Source organism: Lagopus leucura, unplaced genomic scaffold (assembly GCF_019238085.1).
Source record: "Lagopus leucura isolate 7727_CA_CO unplaced genomic scaffold, USGS_WTPT01 Super-Scaffold_100012, whole genome shotgun sequence".
NCBI classification, from domain to species: Eukaryota; Metazoa; Chordata; class Aves; order Galliformes; family Phasianidae; genus Lagopus; species Lagopus leucura.
Genome location: NW_024962267.1, coordinates 2,344,732 through 2,358,647, shown reverse-complemented (window position 1 = coordinate 2,358,647; position 13,916 = coordinate 2,344,732). Strand labels below are relative to the sequence as shown.

Here is a 13,916-nt window from a genome sequence, read left to right as displayed (position 1 = left end):
CCTGGAATACGTAGAAAATTCTGACTTCCCAGGATCGATTCTTAAAATAATCATGTTTGTTTATGTATTTCTTATAGTTAATGAACTGTCTTCTCTGATGGAAGATGCACGTTACCAGGTTCTGTTAGCAAAAATTTACAGCAAAATGGAGAAGATTGACGAAGCTATCACTTCATTACTGCAGGTAAAGGGAAGACTAAAAGAAACCCTGTGAAAGCTTGCAACATTTTTGTTTTTATTCCTCGTTTTGCTTTTATCCTGGTTTCTAATCATAATATTTTTGTGAATAAGAAAAAAACATATAGGGTAGTGATAAACCACCACTGACTGGTGTGAAATGTTAAGGTAAGTCTAAGCTTTTTTGAGCGCTGTCATCTGAATTCTAAATCAGGATTCTGGGTACCACTGTAAGGCTGCTCTCATACTATGTGTTCATTGGTGTGTGGCGCATAGTTTTAGTAGAGTAGTTGAAAACAGTGTCTATTACGTATCCTTGCTTAGCACTGAGCGCTATTTGTAGAACAAAGAAGGATAGCTTTCAATGACTACATGTCATTTTTTTGTAACCTTGACCATGTTATTTTTAAATAGCAACAGTAAACTGTTAATTCTGGGGTTTAATGTTACCATTCACTGAGTCTTGAAAGAGCAAATTTGGAAGATACAGACAACATAATCCATTTAGAAGATGCTTTCTCATCGCAGATCTTGAGTAAGAGGTTGGATCCTTCCCTTCCATTACAGCTCCAGTCTCAGTAGGACTAGCTGCTTGCTCATGGTATTACCTTTTGACAGAAAGTTTTCTTCCCTTGCTTTTTCAGAGTGACGTTAGGAACTCCCTGGGGGTTTTACTGTTTGTTAGTTCTCCTTCCCTGCTGGGCAAAATGGTAGGACGAAGTGTTTCAGTACAGCTACAACTTGCCAACTTCAGTTGACAATTCAGCACAGCTCTTCAACTTACTCCTTTCCAAATGAGTGAAGCAGATCTTTTAAGACTCAATTTCAGCTTGAACAGAAGGGAGGGAGTCCTTTATATAGGGATTAAATAAAATTCAAGTTTAAATCAAAGAGAATTGATCAAGTGTAATAAGAATTGGGCACAGCTACTTCTTTGGCTGTCCTTTTGATCTTTTGGGGCATCTGCCTTCAACAGAGGTCTCTGGCTCCATGGTTCTATCTTCTCTTTATCACTCTCTAAATGAAGAAGCTTAAAGTAAAATCTGGTAGTTGTTTGCATTTTGGCTGAGTTTTCTATACTTAATAAAAAAGTTAAGTACTTAGGCTTTGACTTCTAGCTTTTGAAGTTTTGTTTGTATGCTTAATTTTAGCCTATGTAAAGTCTACGAAGTATAGACCTTACAGTATTAGATTGACATACAGTAGAGAAGCACGTTGGGATCCCATCTTCTTGAAGTGTTAAATGCTAGGCTGCTTTCCAGCGTGTTTTTAATATGAGTTTTGAACGCGGAAGGTAACTCAGGAACTCGGAAAGATGTTAATGGTTTTGTCTGGCTTTTCTACACTCTTCTTTTTATTAGTTGAAGATTTTACTGTCCACGTACAAACTTGTAAAAATTGTAGCCATGTTGTTGTAAAATGAACTGTATAATATTGATTCCTTAGAAAAAAAAGTTGACTGATCCTTTCTTATCCTTTTCTCCATGCTAGGCTCGAGAATTACAATCCAGAGTACTTAAACGGGCTCAGACAGAACAGCCAGATGCAGTTCCTGCACAGAAACAGTTAGCAGCTGAAATTTGTGCTGAGATTGCAAAGCATTGTACAGTTCAGCGAAACTATGAAAAAGCAATTAAATTTTACAAAGAAGCACTTGTTCACTGTGAAACTGATAAAAAGGTCGGTTCTCCCTCTGACAACTTTGCATTTGTTTTCCTCTTCCCTTTTGATACTTAGCAATGCGTTTTTCCAGTTATCCACAGCGTAGAACTGTATTTGAAATTTTTTCTGTTTTTCTGTTTTCAATGATGAAAACCACAAAGGCTCTGTGTACATATTTGTTTTTTTCTGCCTTGAACTTTCTCCTTTTTGTCACTCAAAATAAAAACAGCTGTATATGTCCTCCCAATTTCAGTCTGTTTACGTAAAAGCCTCATTTGAGTGGGGATCTGTGTTCACTGAGTAGTCTGTTAGTTGCCTATATGATAGGATCGCTTTTATCCTGGTTTCTAATCATAATTTTTTTGTGAATAAGATAAAGTAGGACTGTCATCATGCAACAGTTGAGGATGTGTACCTCAACTGTTACATTCTTACATTTACATTCTTTAATGGTACAGTAATAATGGAGGCTGCTCCAGCTTTTCTTGTTGCCCGTCATCTGGAAAGAAATCCCAGCAACTTCAGTCAGTTCAGACAATTTCTGTCTCTGCTGTCTGTGCTCTTATAGTTCTGTCCCTGCTTGGTAAGATTCTGGTTTTATTCAAAAAAAATGTTGCTATTGCTGAGCAGTGATTATTGTACTGCTTCTTTTTTCCCTTCGCTGCCTCTTTCGGATTTTTGCGTTAATGTTCGTTCCTTGCTACATGGAATACGTTGATGTCTTAGCCAATCTAAGACCAAATTTCTGGCTTTTAAAAACTTGTTTCCTGCTTACAGTACTGCGGTAGATGTCCGGTTTCATTGATGTTCTTCTCTGACATGCCACAAGCAGGCAGTTTCCTAACTAGCATACTGCTTCACAGTCTTCCACTGTTGTACATACAAAAACTTTCTTCAAATCACAGTTCTCATAATTAAAATTCTCACATATGTGCTAACTCTGTATCTGTTCCATTGCTTGCTCAGTTGCCTTTCTGTTTCAGTGTTAGAGTGATTGAGCCCCAAGGATGCATGCTTATGTAAATGTTGGTTTGTTAATATTTGTTCTGTGGTTGTTTCTCGTAAATGAATTCATACAGTCTTAATGTGTTAGGCAGGGAAATGCAAGAAGACAAGTTTCTGTTAGAATTTGTTTATACTGTGTAGCTAATCAGTGAATGTTAATGAGATATTTGCTTGTTGGGACTTTGTAACTATTTGCATGTACTTTTTTTTTTTTCAAGAGAATTATTCTTGCCAAAATTATTTATTCTTTGGAGCAATAGTGTCTGAGCATCTGTCTTCAATTCTGCAATAACCCATTAAAGAAGAAAAGTTTTACCTTTTTTGTAGCTGGGGGAATTGAAATCAATTAAATTATTTGATTGAGAGTCTAAAGAAAACAATAGCAAGGTCTGTCTGTAGAGTAGAATTGTACAGCAGAAGATGGAATTTCAGGTAAATACATACAGAGCTGAACTATCCTTCCTTAACCATATGCAATTCAAAGATTAAATATTTTACTACACAGGCAATGTTGGAACTGGCACGTTTGTATCTTGCACAAGACGATAGTGACGCCTGTCAGCATCAGTGTTCCTTGTTACTGAGGAATGAGCAAGATAACGAAGCAGCAACGATGGTAATGTACTGGTATACTAATTCTGTATTAGAAGTTTTTTGAAGTTTGTGTGTCTGCAATGTGATGAATTCATAAAATACGACACTTAGAACCGTTTCAGGAATGTGAGCAAATCTATTGCAATCAAAATATTGTTTCTGTCTGTGGTGGATGCTGATTCAGTGTTAAATTTCTGGCAACCTTACCTTCATTTTATCTCAATACAAAATGTGTGCTTAATATACCACATGTGGAGAAAAAGTGGTAGTTGTACGATTGGCTGATGTGACTTAATTGCACGTTCTATTAACAGTTATCAGATGAGCAGAAAAGAAGTTAATTTATTTTTCCATCACGTTAATACTTCAGCAAGCATTGTAGAAAGCAGGGGAAAAAAAAAGCCCTCCTCCCCCAAAACAAACCAACCAAACAAAACCACCTTCCAGAAGGAAAGAACTGGGTACTTAAGGTGTTTTTACGTCCTTATAGAATCACTGTTAACTGTATTCCTTCTTAACCTTTTTAAGTCAGTGCAACAGATTCTCTCTGTGTGGCTTGTATGCCTATTGGCTTACGAGACAGCTCAAAAGACTGAGCAATTTTTGTTTTAACACTTAAGGAGCAAGATGATTTTAAGATTGGAATAAGTTACATCAGGTAACATCTGGAATTTATCCTAGTATAGTGCAAGACCAGGGGTAATAACATTCCAATTACATTTTGTTAAATCTACTCTTTAGTAATGCCTCTTGGGGGAAAGAAACTGAAATAAGAGCTGGATTTACTTTCTCTGCTGATGTGGGCTATGTGTTTCTTTTTCCTTAACTTTGAGGTAGTTTGCTTTTCTATGTGCTTAATATGCATTTCTGGGAAATAGAAGTATTCAAGTGAAAACAAAACATCTTTGATTGGTACGTTGTAATGTTTTATTCTCTCTTGCTGTCTATCTTAAGTGAAAAACTGAGAAGTGAATCTGCTTGTTGTTATTCTGTGTGTCTGTATAAGGTGTTTATTCTCCAGAGATTAGTGGGGAAAAAACTCTGTTTACTTTTTGTCACAAATTCATGCAGCACTTTAAACCTATGTTTTCTGCCCTTAATTTTAAAGAACTTGAGTTAATTTTAAAACACAGTTTTTAAGGTTTTGTTTTGTTTTCTCTGAATTGGTCAATGCTGTAGATGATGGCTGACCTTATGTTCAGGAAGCAAGACTATGAACAAGCAGTCTTTCATTTCCAGCAGCTCCTCGAACGCAAGCCAGGTGAATGTTCAGTAGTGGTATTTTTAACTCTTTGGTACTGATGTCTAATGAGAGAGAGGTACAAATAGCTAAAAAATGCTTTGTTATGTGCTAGTTATAATGCGAATAAAACAAAGACCACCACTATCTATAAAAACATAAAGCTATTGTTAGGAAAGATGTGCAAATAACTTCTCTCAGATGTAATAATTTACACTGCTGCAATGCAATGTGCATTGTTTAACTTCAGCCAAATACAGTGTTATTTATTTGTAAGCGTAAAGCACTTTTTCTTGTATTTATATAAATGCACAAACACAAGCCTGGAAATTTATTTCTGGGCAAATAAAATTATAGATGATTAAAGGCTATGACCAGACAGAAATGTATTTAAATAATACTTTAATGAATTCAAGCTTTCTATGAGTCTTTGTGTGAAATGAGCTGTGAGAGTACAACAAATGTTTTTGAGAGCTCTTAAAAGTGAGGCACAATTGTACTTACCTTTGTACAGTCTGTTTAGGAGTATTGCAGAGGTATCACTTTGTCTTTTATCTGACATTGTTTTATAACATGACTCATATTACACTGTATCATTTTTGTGTGTGAAAAACAATGCAGGGTCTTCATCTCTAAATCTGTTCACAGTGCAAGTGACTAAAATGATGATGTCCTGTTTATTTATTTATTCAGATAACTATGCCACTCTCTCGCGATTAATTGATCTGTTAAGAAGAGCTGGGAAACTAGAAGAAGTCCCAAGTTTTCTTTTAATGGCTGAAAAACATTCTTCCAGAGCAAAGCTTGAACCGGGCTTTCACTACTGCAAGGGACTGTATCTCTGGTACTTGCAGTTAAAATAAAGTTTATATGATGCAGTGCACGGTTAAATTAATTTTCTTACCTGTTATCATTTGTAGGTGCTACTTATGGTGTGTTAAGTATTCTAGCAGTACTTCGCTTTATTTAGTTAATGGGATTTAAGGAAGGGTTTCTTTGTCTCTTCTGTAATACTTTGCAATGAACTCTTCAGAGCAAAGCTGTTTTATCTCACATGCGGCTTTCATATTTTGTTTAGTAACGAAGGATATTCTTTCTGGTTCAATGATGTAAAGCTTTGAAATTTTAGAATTTCCCAGATTTTTTTTTTTTTTTAATCTGCAAAAGCCCGTTCCTTGCAGTAGCACATTTGCTTCTCAAATCTTGTGTTATTGGTGTGTGTAAATATGTGAGCTGTTTTTTAAATGCTTGGGTTTTAGGTGCAACTTGGGGCAGCCAATTATACTTGCCCAAATCTGACTAGTGTAATTATCTGTGTAGGTATACAGGTGAACCAAATGACGCACTCCGCCATTTTAATAAAGCTCGAAAGGACAATGACTGGGGACAGAATGCAGTCTACAACATGATTGAGATTTGTTTGAACCCAGATAATGAAACCATAGGTGGTGAAGTCTTTGAAAATCTGGATGCTGACATAGGGTAAGCAAATGAAGTAAATATTGCTTGGGTTATTCTATTATCACACTCCTTTACCCCTTAATGATGTTTTTTGATCATGTAAATTGCTAGAATTTTGGGCTCACCTAATGCTTTGAGTATTCTGCCTACAAGATGAGAAACAATTCTGAATCGAAAAATAAATCATTGTTAAGCAGAAAGTGTAGGGGATTTTATCTGGAATCCTAGCACTTGAAGTTTTGGTTAAAAGATAGGTTATAGACAGATTAGATCTGCCATTGTTACAGGAGAGAATGTAGAATGCCTGCCTTTATCACATTATTATGGACCCTGTACACACTTGTAATTTATTTGATGTATAAAAATGTAGTTTTGTATATAAAGGCAAATGTTCAAACTTTTTTTTTTTTTTTACAAATGGCTTATGGTAACAGTAATTCGACAGAGAAGCAGGAGTCTGTGCAGTTGGCTGTAAGAACAGCAGAAAATCTTCTGAAGGAACTCAAGCCTCAGACCATTCAGGGTCACATTCAGCTGCGAATCATGGAAAATTATTGTCTCATGGCAACCAAACAAAAATCAAATGTCGAACGAGCACTGAACACTTTCACTGAAATAGTAGTGGCTGAGGTTAGTAACTTGTCTCATTTCCACAGTCTTCTCCCTTACATTTACTAGGACTATGTAATTAGTCTCGTAGGTCATATTAGGTATTATGTAAACTAATTAGAGTATTTTATGTGAAATGTGCAAAGAAGCTTGCACTGAAATAACATATTTAAGAAATCTTGCATTGAATTGAAAACTTAGACCTCAACTGTATGCTCATGTTGTCTGCTATTGAAGTGTGTATTGGCTTTTGGTTTGAGTTCTTGGGTTTGTTTAAGTTTCAGTTGTTTTTTAACCCTGGGAGGCAGCTAAGCACCACACAGCCACTTACTGACCCACTGTGGCAGGTTGAGGGAGAGATTCAGTGTGATAAAAGTGCAGGAACTCACAGATAAAGTTAGTTCACTAGGTAGAGCAGAAATATCTGTGGATACTTCCTGAGCATGGGTGCAGTTGTCTTGAGCTCAGACCTGTATTCAGTCTCTTAAATATTTAACCTTATGGTTGCTATTGTAAGAATAATTGTTGTACTAGATGAAAAGCACATTTATAAGATTGTACGTTGTGTCTTTAGTTCCTGCAATTTAGCTTTTAATTGAACTTCCTGATGCCTTATCTTATTACTTAAAAAAAAAATAAAAATTGTTTCTTTAAAGTGAAAAATTGAAAATCACCAAGTAGTTACTATGCTTTTTTCTGCAGAAAGATCACATACCAGCACTTCTGGGAATGGCTACAGCCTACATGATCTTGAAACAGACTCCACGAGCTAGAAATCATTTAAAACGGATTTCAAAAATGAACTGGAATCCCATTGATGCAGAGGAGTTTGAAAAGAGTTGGCTTCTGCTTGCAGACATATATATTCAGTCTTCAAAGTATGATACAGCAGGTGAATTATTAAAACGATGCCTTCGGCATAACAAGGTAAGTGATTGCATATTATAAATAACCTTTTTATTTTAATTCATGTAAGTGTTTATTTCTCATCTGAAGCATGGAACAGGCGTGGCACGGGCACAGATCTTAGCTCTGATGGTTGTTTTTTTTTTTTCTTGTTCTGCCCTTTTTTGCTAATGAAATTGTTCTGTCTCTACATTTCACTCTCTTTCATCTGGAACACATCTTGTAATACAGCGTATGTTATACAAGATTAGGATACTGCTTATACTCTGCAGATTTGGTTTAGGAAGAGGCTTGATTGTGTTTCTTTTCCTTGATTCATGAATACAAGGAGGTACGGTATATAATTCAGTCTCATTTCTGAAACCTGCCTGAGAGCTTCCCTTTTTCAAACTTATACTCTTCTTATTTCTTTGTTTGAAATTAAGGAATAGGTAGCTACAGCAGGTCTTAGTGTACTTGTATCGTGTACATCTGCAGATACGGCTCTTGAAACTGAATACATCCTATTTTATTTCTGTAGAAAATGAGCTATAATTTAGTTAAGAAAAAATTCTACCATGAAGGACATTTACTCACTTGTCTGGACAGCCAGTGGAAGTGGCATAATTCATACCATGTCAGAGTAAATATGACTCATTTCTCTAAATATGACACACCTTTAAATAGGTGGTCTGAGCATGGCTGTGCCACAAGTTACACATTGTTGTAGAAATTCCCCAGCAGCTCAACGAACTTAGACTATGCTAGCCTGCCAAATTGCTTCTTTTCTTTTAAAAGGCTTGAAATGCCTTTTGGAGAAAAGTTAGCAATTTAGAAATCTGAAGCTCCTTACCAAAACAGCAGAGTAAATCTGACTTTTCTCTAATCTGTATGTGAAGAAGGCAAGCAGGGGATGTACCATACAAATAGGTGCTGTTTTACATTTTTTCCATGTATCTTGCAAGTTGTTATATTTCATTAGATTGAGAAAACTCATTATTGAGATTTATTATTTATTACTTACTTATTGATTTATTATTCTTAAGGTTGTTTTTAGCAATCAGTACTTACTGTTGTGGATGTGTATGTACAATGTAAGTAAACACATTGAGTGAACACTTCAGAAGTCTAGTATCTTGTAATAAGGTTTTCTTTCAATCTGAAAGTGTTAGGTTTGGTTAATAATCTAGTAATAATGAGATTCTCAGCACTTTTTGTTAAATCGGAGTTTCTTACCAATTTCTTCTCTTGGTTTTTTTTTTTTTTTTTTTTTTTATCACAAATGAGAGAAAAATATATTTTTATTCTGGTCCCAGGAGCATTCCTCTGCTGTTTGTCCCATGTGCTGTGATTTAAAACCTCTTAATTCTTGCTCTGCCTTTGTAAACAGGGTGCATATATTCATAAAAGTTAAAATTTTTCTACTGAAGTATTTTAACTGTTGTCAACATGATAAAATGAGCTGTTTGCAGTAAAGCCATGTGGTAGTTTGGACTTGTGTTTATTTTCACAATTTTTTCTGCTTCATTTACTAAATTCTTGTATAAATTATTAAATCTTTTCTACTAATTTTTACTGCAGTTAGATTGATGCGTATGTTTGTGTGATAATAATTACAACTGTTATTTTCATCTAGTACTTCTGGGACTTGTTTCTTGGTTCCTTTTAAGTTCCCACTTGAAATTACAGAAAATGAAATATTTAATGCTTGGTGTTCTCTTCAGGATATTTTTGAATGCCTTTTGTTTTAAATGGAAAGCTGTAATGTATAAAAGTTTTCAAAATTAAGGCTATGGAAATATTTAGTGAAGAAAAAGTGAGACTATCTGTGGAAGATACAGCAGTTCCTGGCTGGACTTGAAATGCTTTCCATAGGATTATTATTTCAGAAGTATCTGCAGGGCTTCTGGAGGCACCGAACATTTTTGGAGTAATTGTAGTGTCCTCTGTGATGAACTCTGTATTTGACTCGGGATGACTTATGAAGTCATTGCAAGACTCTTTGTAAGTGATTTTAAATTAAGACTGTCTTGTCATCAAAACTAGTACAAGTATCACTTAAGCTTTCTAGTTGTAGAGATTTGAAGTATTTAAGCAATTAAATGTTGATACCTAAATAAAGTCTTGTATGAATTATATTTTGCAGTCCTGTTGCAAGGCTTATGAGTACATGGGATACATAATGGAAAAGGAACAAGCATACAAGGATGCAGCAATAAATTATGAGATGGCGTGGAGATATGGAAACCAATCAAATCCAACCATAGGCATGTTTGTATAATGTATATATATACGATGCACTACAGTAGGAATGAATAACTCTACCCTTTACTGGAAAGACTATATTTCTCTTTCCATAGTGAGAATATTGCTGGTTTTTCTTTATGTTAGAGCGACAGCTGTCTAAGGATCTACTTAAGTCATTTGGAAAGCTCCCATGACAGAACATAGCTGTTCTGTGTTAACTAAGAAATTTCGGCTTACTCTTTTTAGTGCAAGGTTAGATCTACAGCTCTTTTGGTTTGCTCTAATATGCTGTCTTGAAATATGGTGTTCAATAATATTTCTATAGTAATACAGCTTCTACTGGCTGTAGTAGAGAATTGTTTATACCTCTTCTGTATCTAGTGTTGGCAGTTCACTTAACATTTCATTACTCTGTTTTGATAATCAGACAAATTTGAAGATTTTCTTTTTAATTGTTTAAAGGGCTGTAAATATTTGCTTTAAAATTAATGGCTAACTGAAAACTTGATAGTATTCAATTTGCAGTTCGGATGGTTAATTGAAGCCCAAGGTGGGCTGTTACATTTGTGGACTATTTAAAGTAGGAAACCCTTTATAAAATTTAGGTTAAAATGTCCTTTCTTACTCAACACTTAGTCTTGTCTCTAGGTCCTGAGGCTGGTGATTTACATAAATTCTATTCCCAGTTTTGGACTATCTAGTGGCCCCTCAGAAATGCATGCTGCTTGTAATCTGTAGTCTCTTTTTTCCCTGGCTTTAGGGAGAGAAGGCCTGTGGTGTCATCTGGAAAACCAATGTTGTTTTGTGTGGGTTTGGTGGTTGTTTTATTTATTTATTTATTTATTAGACAATTCTGTAGCTGTTACGGTTATGAACTCCCATGTTTTGTTTCTCTAACTGTAACACTAAAGGCTGCAGTGATTTGGTTCGTGATTTTATTCCATGTGACCTGTGGATCAGTGTTTTATTGATTATAGAATCACAGAGTGGTTTGGGTTGGATGGTCTTTAAGGTCCTTCCCAGTTTCAGTCCCCCTGCCATGGGCAAGGACACCTCAGTATACCCTGGACTGGGACTTCTCTGTCCAGGCTGATATATTTGAGCTATACTTCTTACCTTTCAAAACCTCAGTCTTGATGTGTTCTGCAGGGCCTAACTATTCCTCATGACAGATTGTTATTAGTGGTCTGGTCACTGTGAGACAGAAAAGCATTTTAATTCCTGGGTTCGTTTCTACATCTGTGACTTTTTTTTTTGTCCTTTAATAATGTAATCATTTATTTTCTTTGTAAAAGAAAGATGTATTGTAGATCAGAAACTCCGATGATGGGAAGCTCTGTAGGGTGCTACATTCATTGAAAGAGGACAGCCATTTTGTGTTCCCTGGAGGAAAACTTGCTCTCTAGAATGTCTCCTTTTGATTCCAATGCAGCTGTCTATCAGTGTGTAAAGACATTCACATACTACTTAAAGTGTAATTACTTAAATAGTAATTTTTACAGGCTTAGATAAGGGAGAACCAGAAAACAAATATATTAGCCATAGAAACACATGGTGACCAAATTGAACTTAAATGTGATATTTTACTTATTTAATACAGATATTGAAGCTATCACATTCTTTTTCCCCCTCTTTTTACTTACAGGGTACAAGTTGGCTTTCAATTACCTGAAAGGAAAGAGATATGTTGATGCAATTACTATTTGTCATAAGGTACAATTTGTACTTAATGCTCTCTCTGCTGTAATAACTTTTGTTTTACGTAATGATCCTTCTTTTGTTATATCAGTTATTTTTCTGATATTAATAAGTTTGACTGTGTACAGGATACTTAATTTGCTTTATCCTGAGCTTTCTGTCCATCTGGTAAATAAGAGATGAAGTAGCTGGCTGGCATATGTGAAAGCATGTTCAAGTGGCAGTGCCTTCTCTTTCTGTGGTTGCTGCTTGGTAAATCCATATAGAGCTGTAGGTGAAGACAATACTAAAATGCTTGTATTGGAAGAACTGTTAGAAAATACTTCTGCCTGTGTGGTGCAAATATATCTAGATGTCGAATTATAGAGCTACAATTCTAGAGCCAGAGTGGACATAATGATATAATAAATAATTAAATTTGCTGATTTTGGGGGGAAATTTAAGAGTACTGGAAAGGTTAACTTGAATGGAAGAGGAGGGAATTGCATGCCCTTTGACCCTTGCACTTTTGCCAGTTACGAGGTGGTGGGAAGGGAAAGCAACATCTAAAATTGATCTTGACCGACTCTGTAGTCTTTCATTACAGATATTTCTGCATTCTTACAAGGAACTTATCACAGTATTCAAAATTCTAGAATGTGTAAGCTCATCAATGAGGCAATAACCACCCAAGTATTCTTTCCTTTTAGATGCAGAACTTTCTACAGTGGAGGGTTGTTTTTTTTGTCTTTTGACAGGTCCTTGAAGCACATCCAAACTATCCAAAGATCAGGAAGGAAATACTTGACAAGGCCCGTGCATCATTAAGAACATAACTTTTTTTTTTTTTTAAACTGACTGACTTATTAGTATAAGGTGCCTTCAGAAACTATTGCAGTGACAATGTCAGCACGAATGTATGGTGAATATGATTGATTTGCATTGAATTAGAGGTCTGGATTATTTTCAGGAAAAGTCTGCAGCCCTGGAAGGAATTGTAGCTATTCTGCAGAAAATACTGCTTGCATGTATGGTACAAAAAATATCCAGAAATAAAAAAATAACAAAGATAGAGACCACGAGCATCTCTATGGAATACTGCCCAAGTGCATTTCAGATAAACACACAACTTGGATTCTAGTGACTGACTTACTGGAGGTACATTTTCAATCTATTTTTCAAAGTTACACGTGTAGTTCACAATGTACATAGCAAGTATTCTGTACAACTGTGTATTTTTAAGAAAAGTAATAAAATAATTCTAAATAACAAATGCATACAGCAGTCTCTTTCCAGATAAATGCTATGTAGGAGGTAGTGCACTCTTCTATTCTGTGTCCCAGCACTGTCAGTATGTTTTAGGGAATATAATGCAGTATTTTTTTTTGTTCATTTGAAATAGTGCTCAACACCCTGTCCAAACGAGCACAGACATTGTCTTTGTTTATTGTTAAGATGCTAGATCTTGATTTAAGAAATCTGCCTATTCATGATTTCATTTGTTTTTATTTTTACATATGCTGCAAATACACTATTTTTCAAAGATTAAAGAAGTCATATGCATTATTCTTGATGAAACTTTCATTTTTAATGAAACACTAATGTGTAAAGTTAAGATTCTTATATAAATATCCGTTAAATATTTAACAGTTGTACAGATTTTTACATGATATTTTTTCTACTCATGGTGTATTACAGGCTTTCGTGGAGATGAATATTTGTCATGTTTAATTTGGAGTGTTTAGTCTTGCATCTTGCATGTATCATGGTTGTGGATCTGTAAGGGATTGGTAGCATGCTGTGAATGAAAGAACAACTTAACATTGACAATTTAGCATTAAAGGTACATGAAATGCTGTTTGAAATTGTGTGTAATCTTCCTTTCTGTAACTGGGTGCAATGTCTTGGGTAACTTACAGCCTTGTTTCCTAAACAGATCGATATGTATCCTGAATGCAGCGATGCTACCTACTGGGGGTTTCTAGATCCTGCATTCAAGGAAGTTCTGAGCTTTTGGTCAGCCAAAATAAAATTAATGGAAACTAACAGGTAACAGGTGTATAATACTTCTACAATTTTGGTATGAAAGAGAGTTGACAAAAGACTGGAGAAAGTGGCTGCTTCTTCCACACATAACCTTGAAACTTACAGTGTAGACTTATCCTTTTTGTGTTAAGCAAAATAGAGGAATAAAAAGACTTAAGTGGCTGGGGGAAACTGATAGTATGGGAGTAGGATGAGGGACTTGGAAGGATTTGAAGAATGCAGAGGCAGGGAGGAGTTACAAGGAAGCTGGTCTTTGAGGATCAGATTATGAATCCTTAAGCTGCTGGATTTTTTTTTTTTTTCCCCACTGGTA

General features: G+C 35.4%; 1 protein-coding gene across 1 annotated transcript in view; it reads left to right on the top strand.

Moving 5' to 3' along the window:
* Nucleotides 1-13,422, top strand: part of TTC21B (tetratricopeptide repeat domain 21B) — a 31,705-nt gene extending 18,283 nt beyond the window's left edge. The window contains exons 19-29 of the mRNA XM_042874782.1: nt 78-184; nt 1,669-1,857; nt 3,350-3,460; nt 4,618-4,699; nt 5,372-5,522; nt 5,999-6,160; nt 6,574-6,769; nt 7,451-7,675; nt 9,780-9,900; nt 11,526-11,593; nt 12,316-13,422. Coding sequence (XP_042730716.1) covers nt 78-184; nt 1,669-1,857; nt 3,350-3,460; nt 4,618-4,699; nt 5,372-5,522; nt 5,999-6,160; nt 6,574-6,769; nt 7,451-7,675; nt 9,780-9,900; nt 11,526-11,593; nt 12,316-12,393 — 1,490 coding nt within the window. The 3' untranslated portion in view covers nt 12,394-13,422. The remainder of the gene's footprint in view (nt 1-77; nt 185-1,668; nt 1,858-3,349; nt 3,461-4,617; nt 4,700-5,371; nt 5,523-5,998; nt 6,161-6,573; nt 6,770-7,450; nt 7,676-9,779; nt 9,901-11,525; nt 11,594-12,315) is intronic.
* The last annotated feature ends 494 nt before the right edge of the window (nt 13,423-13,916 follow it).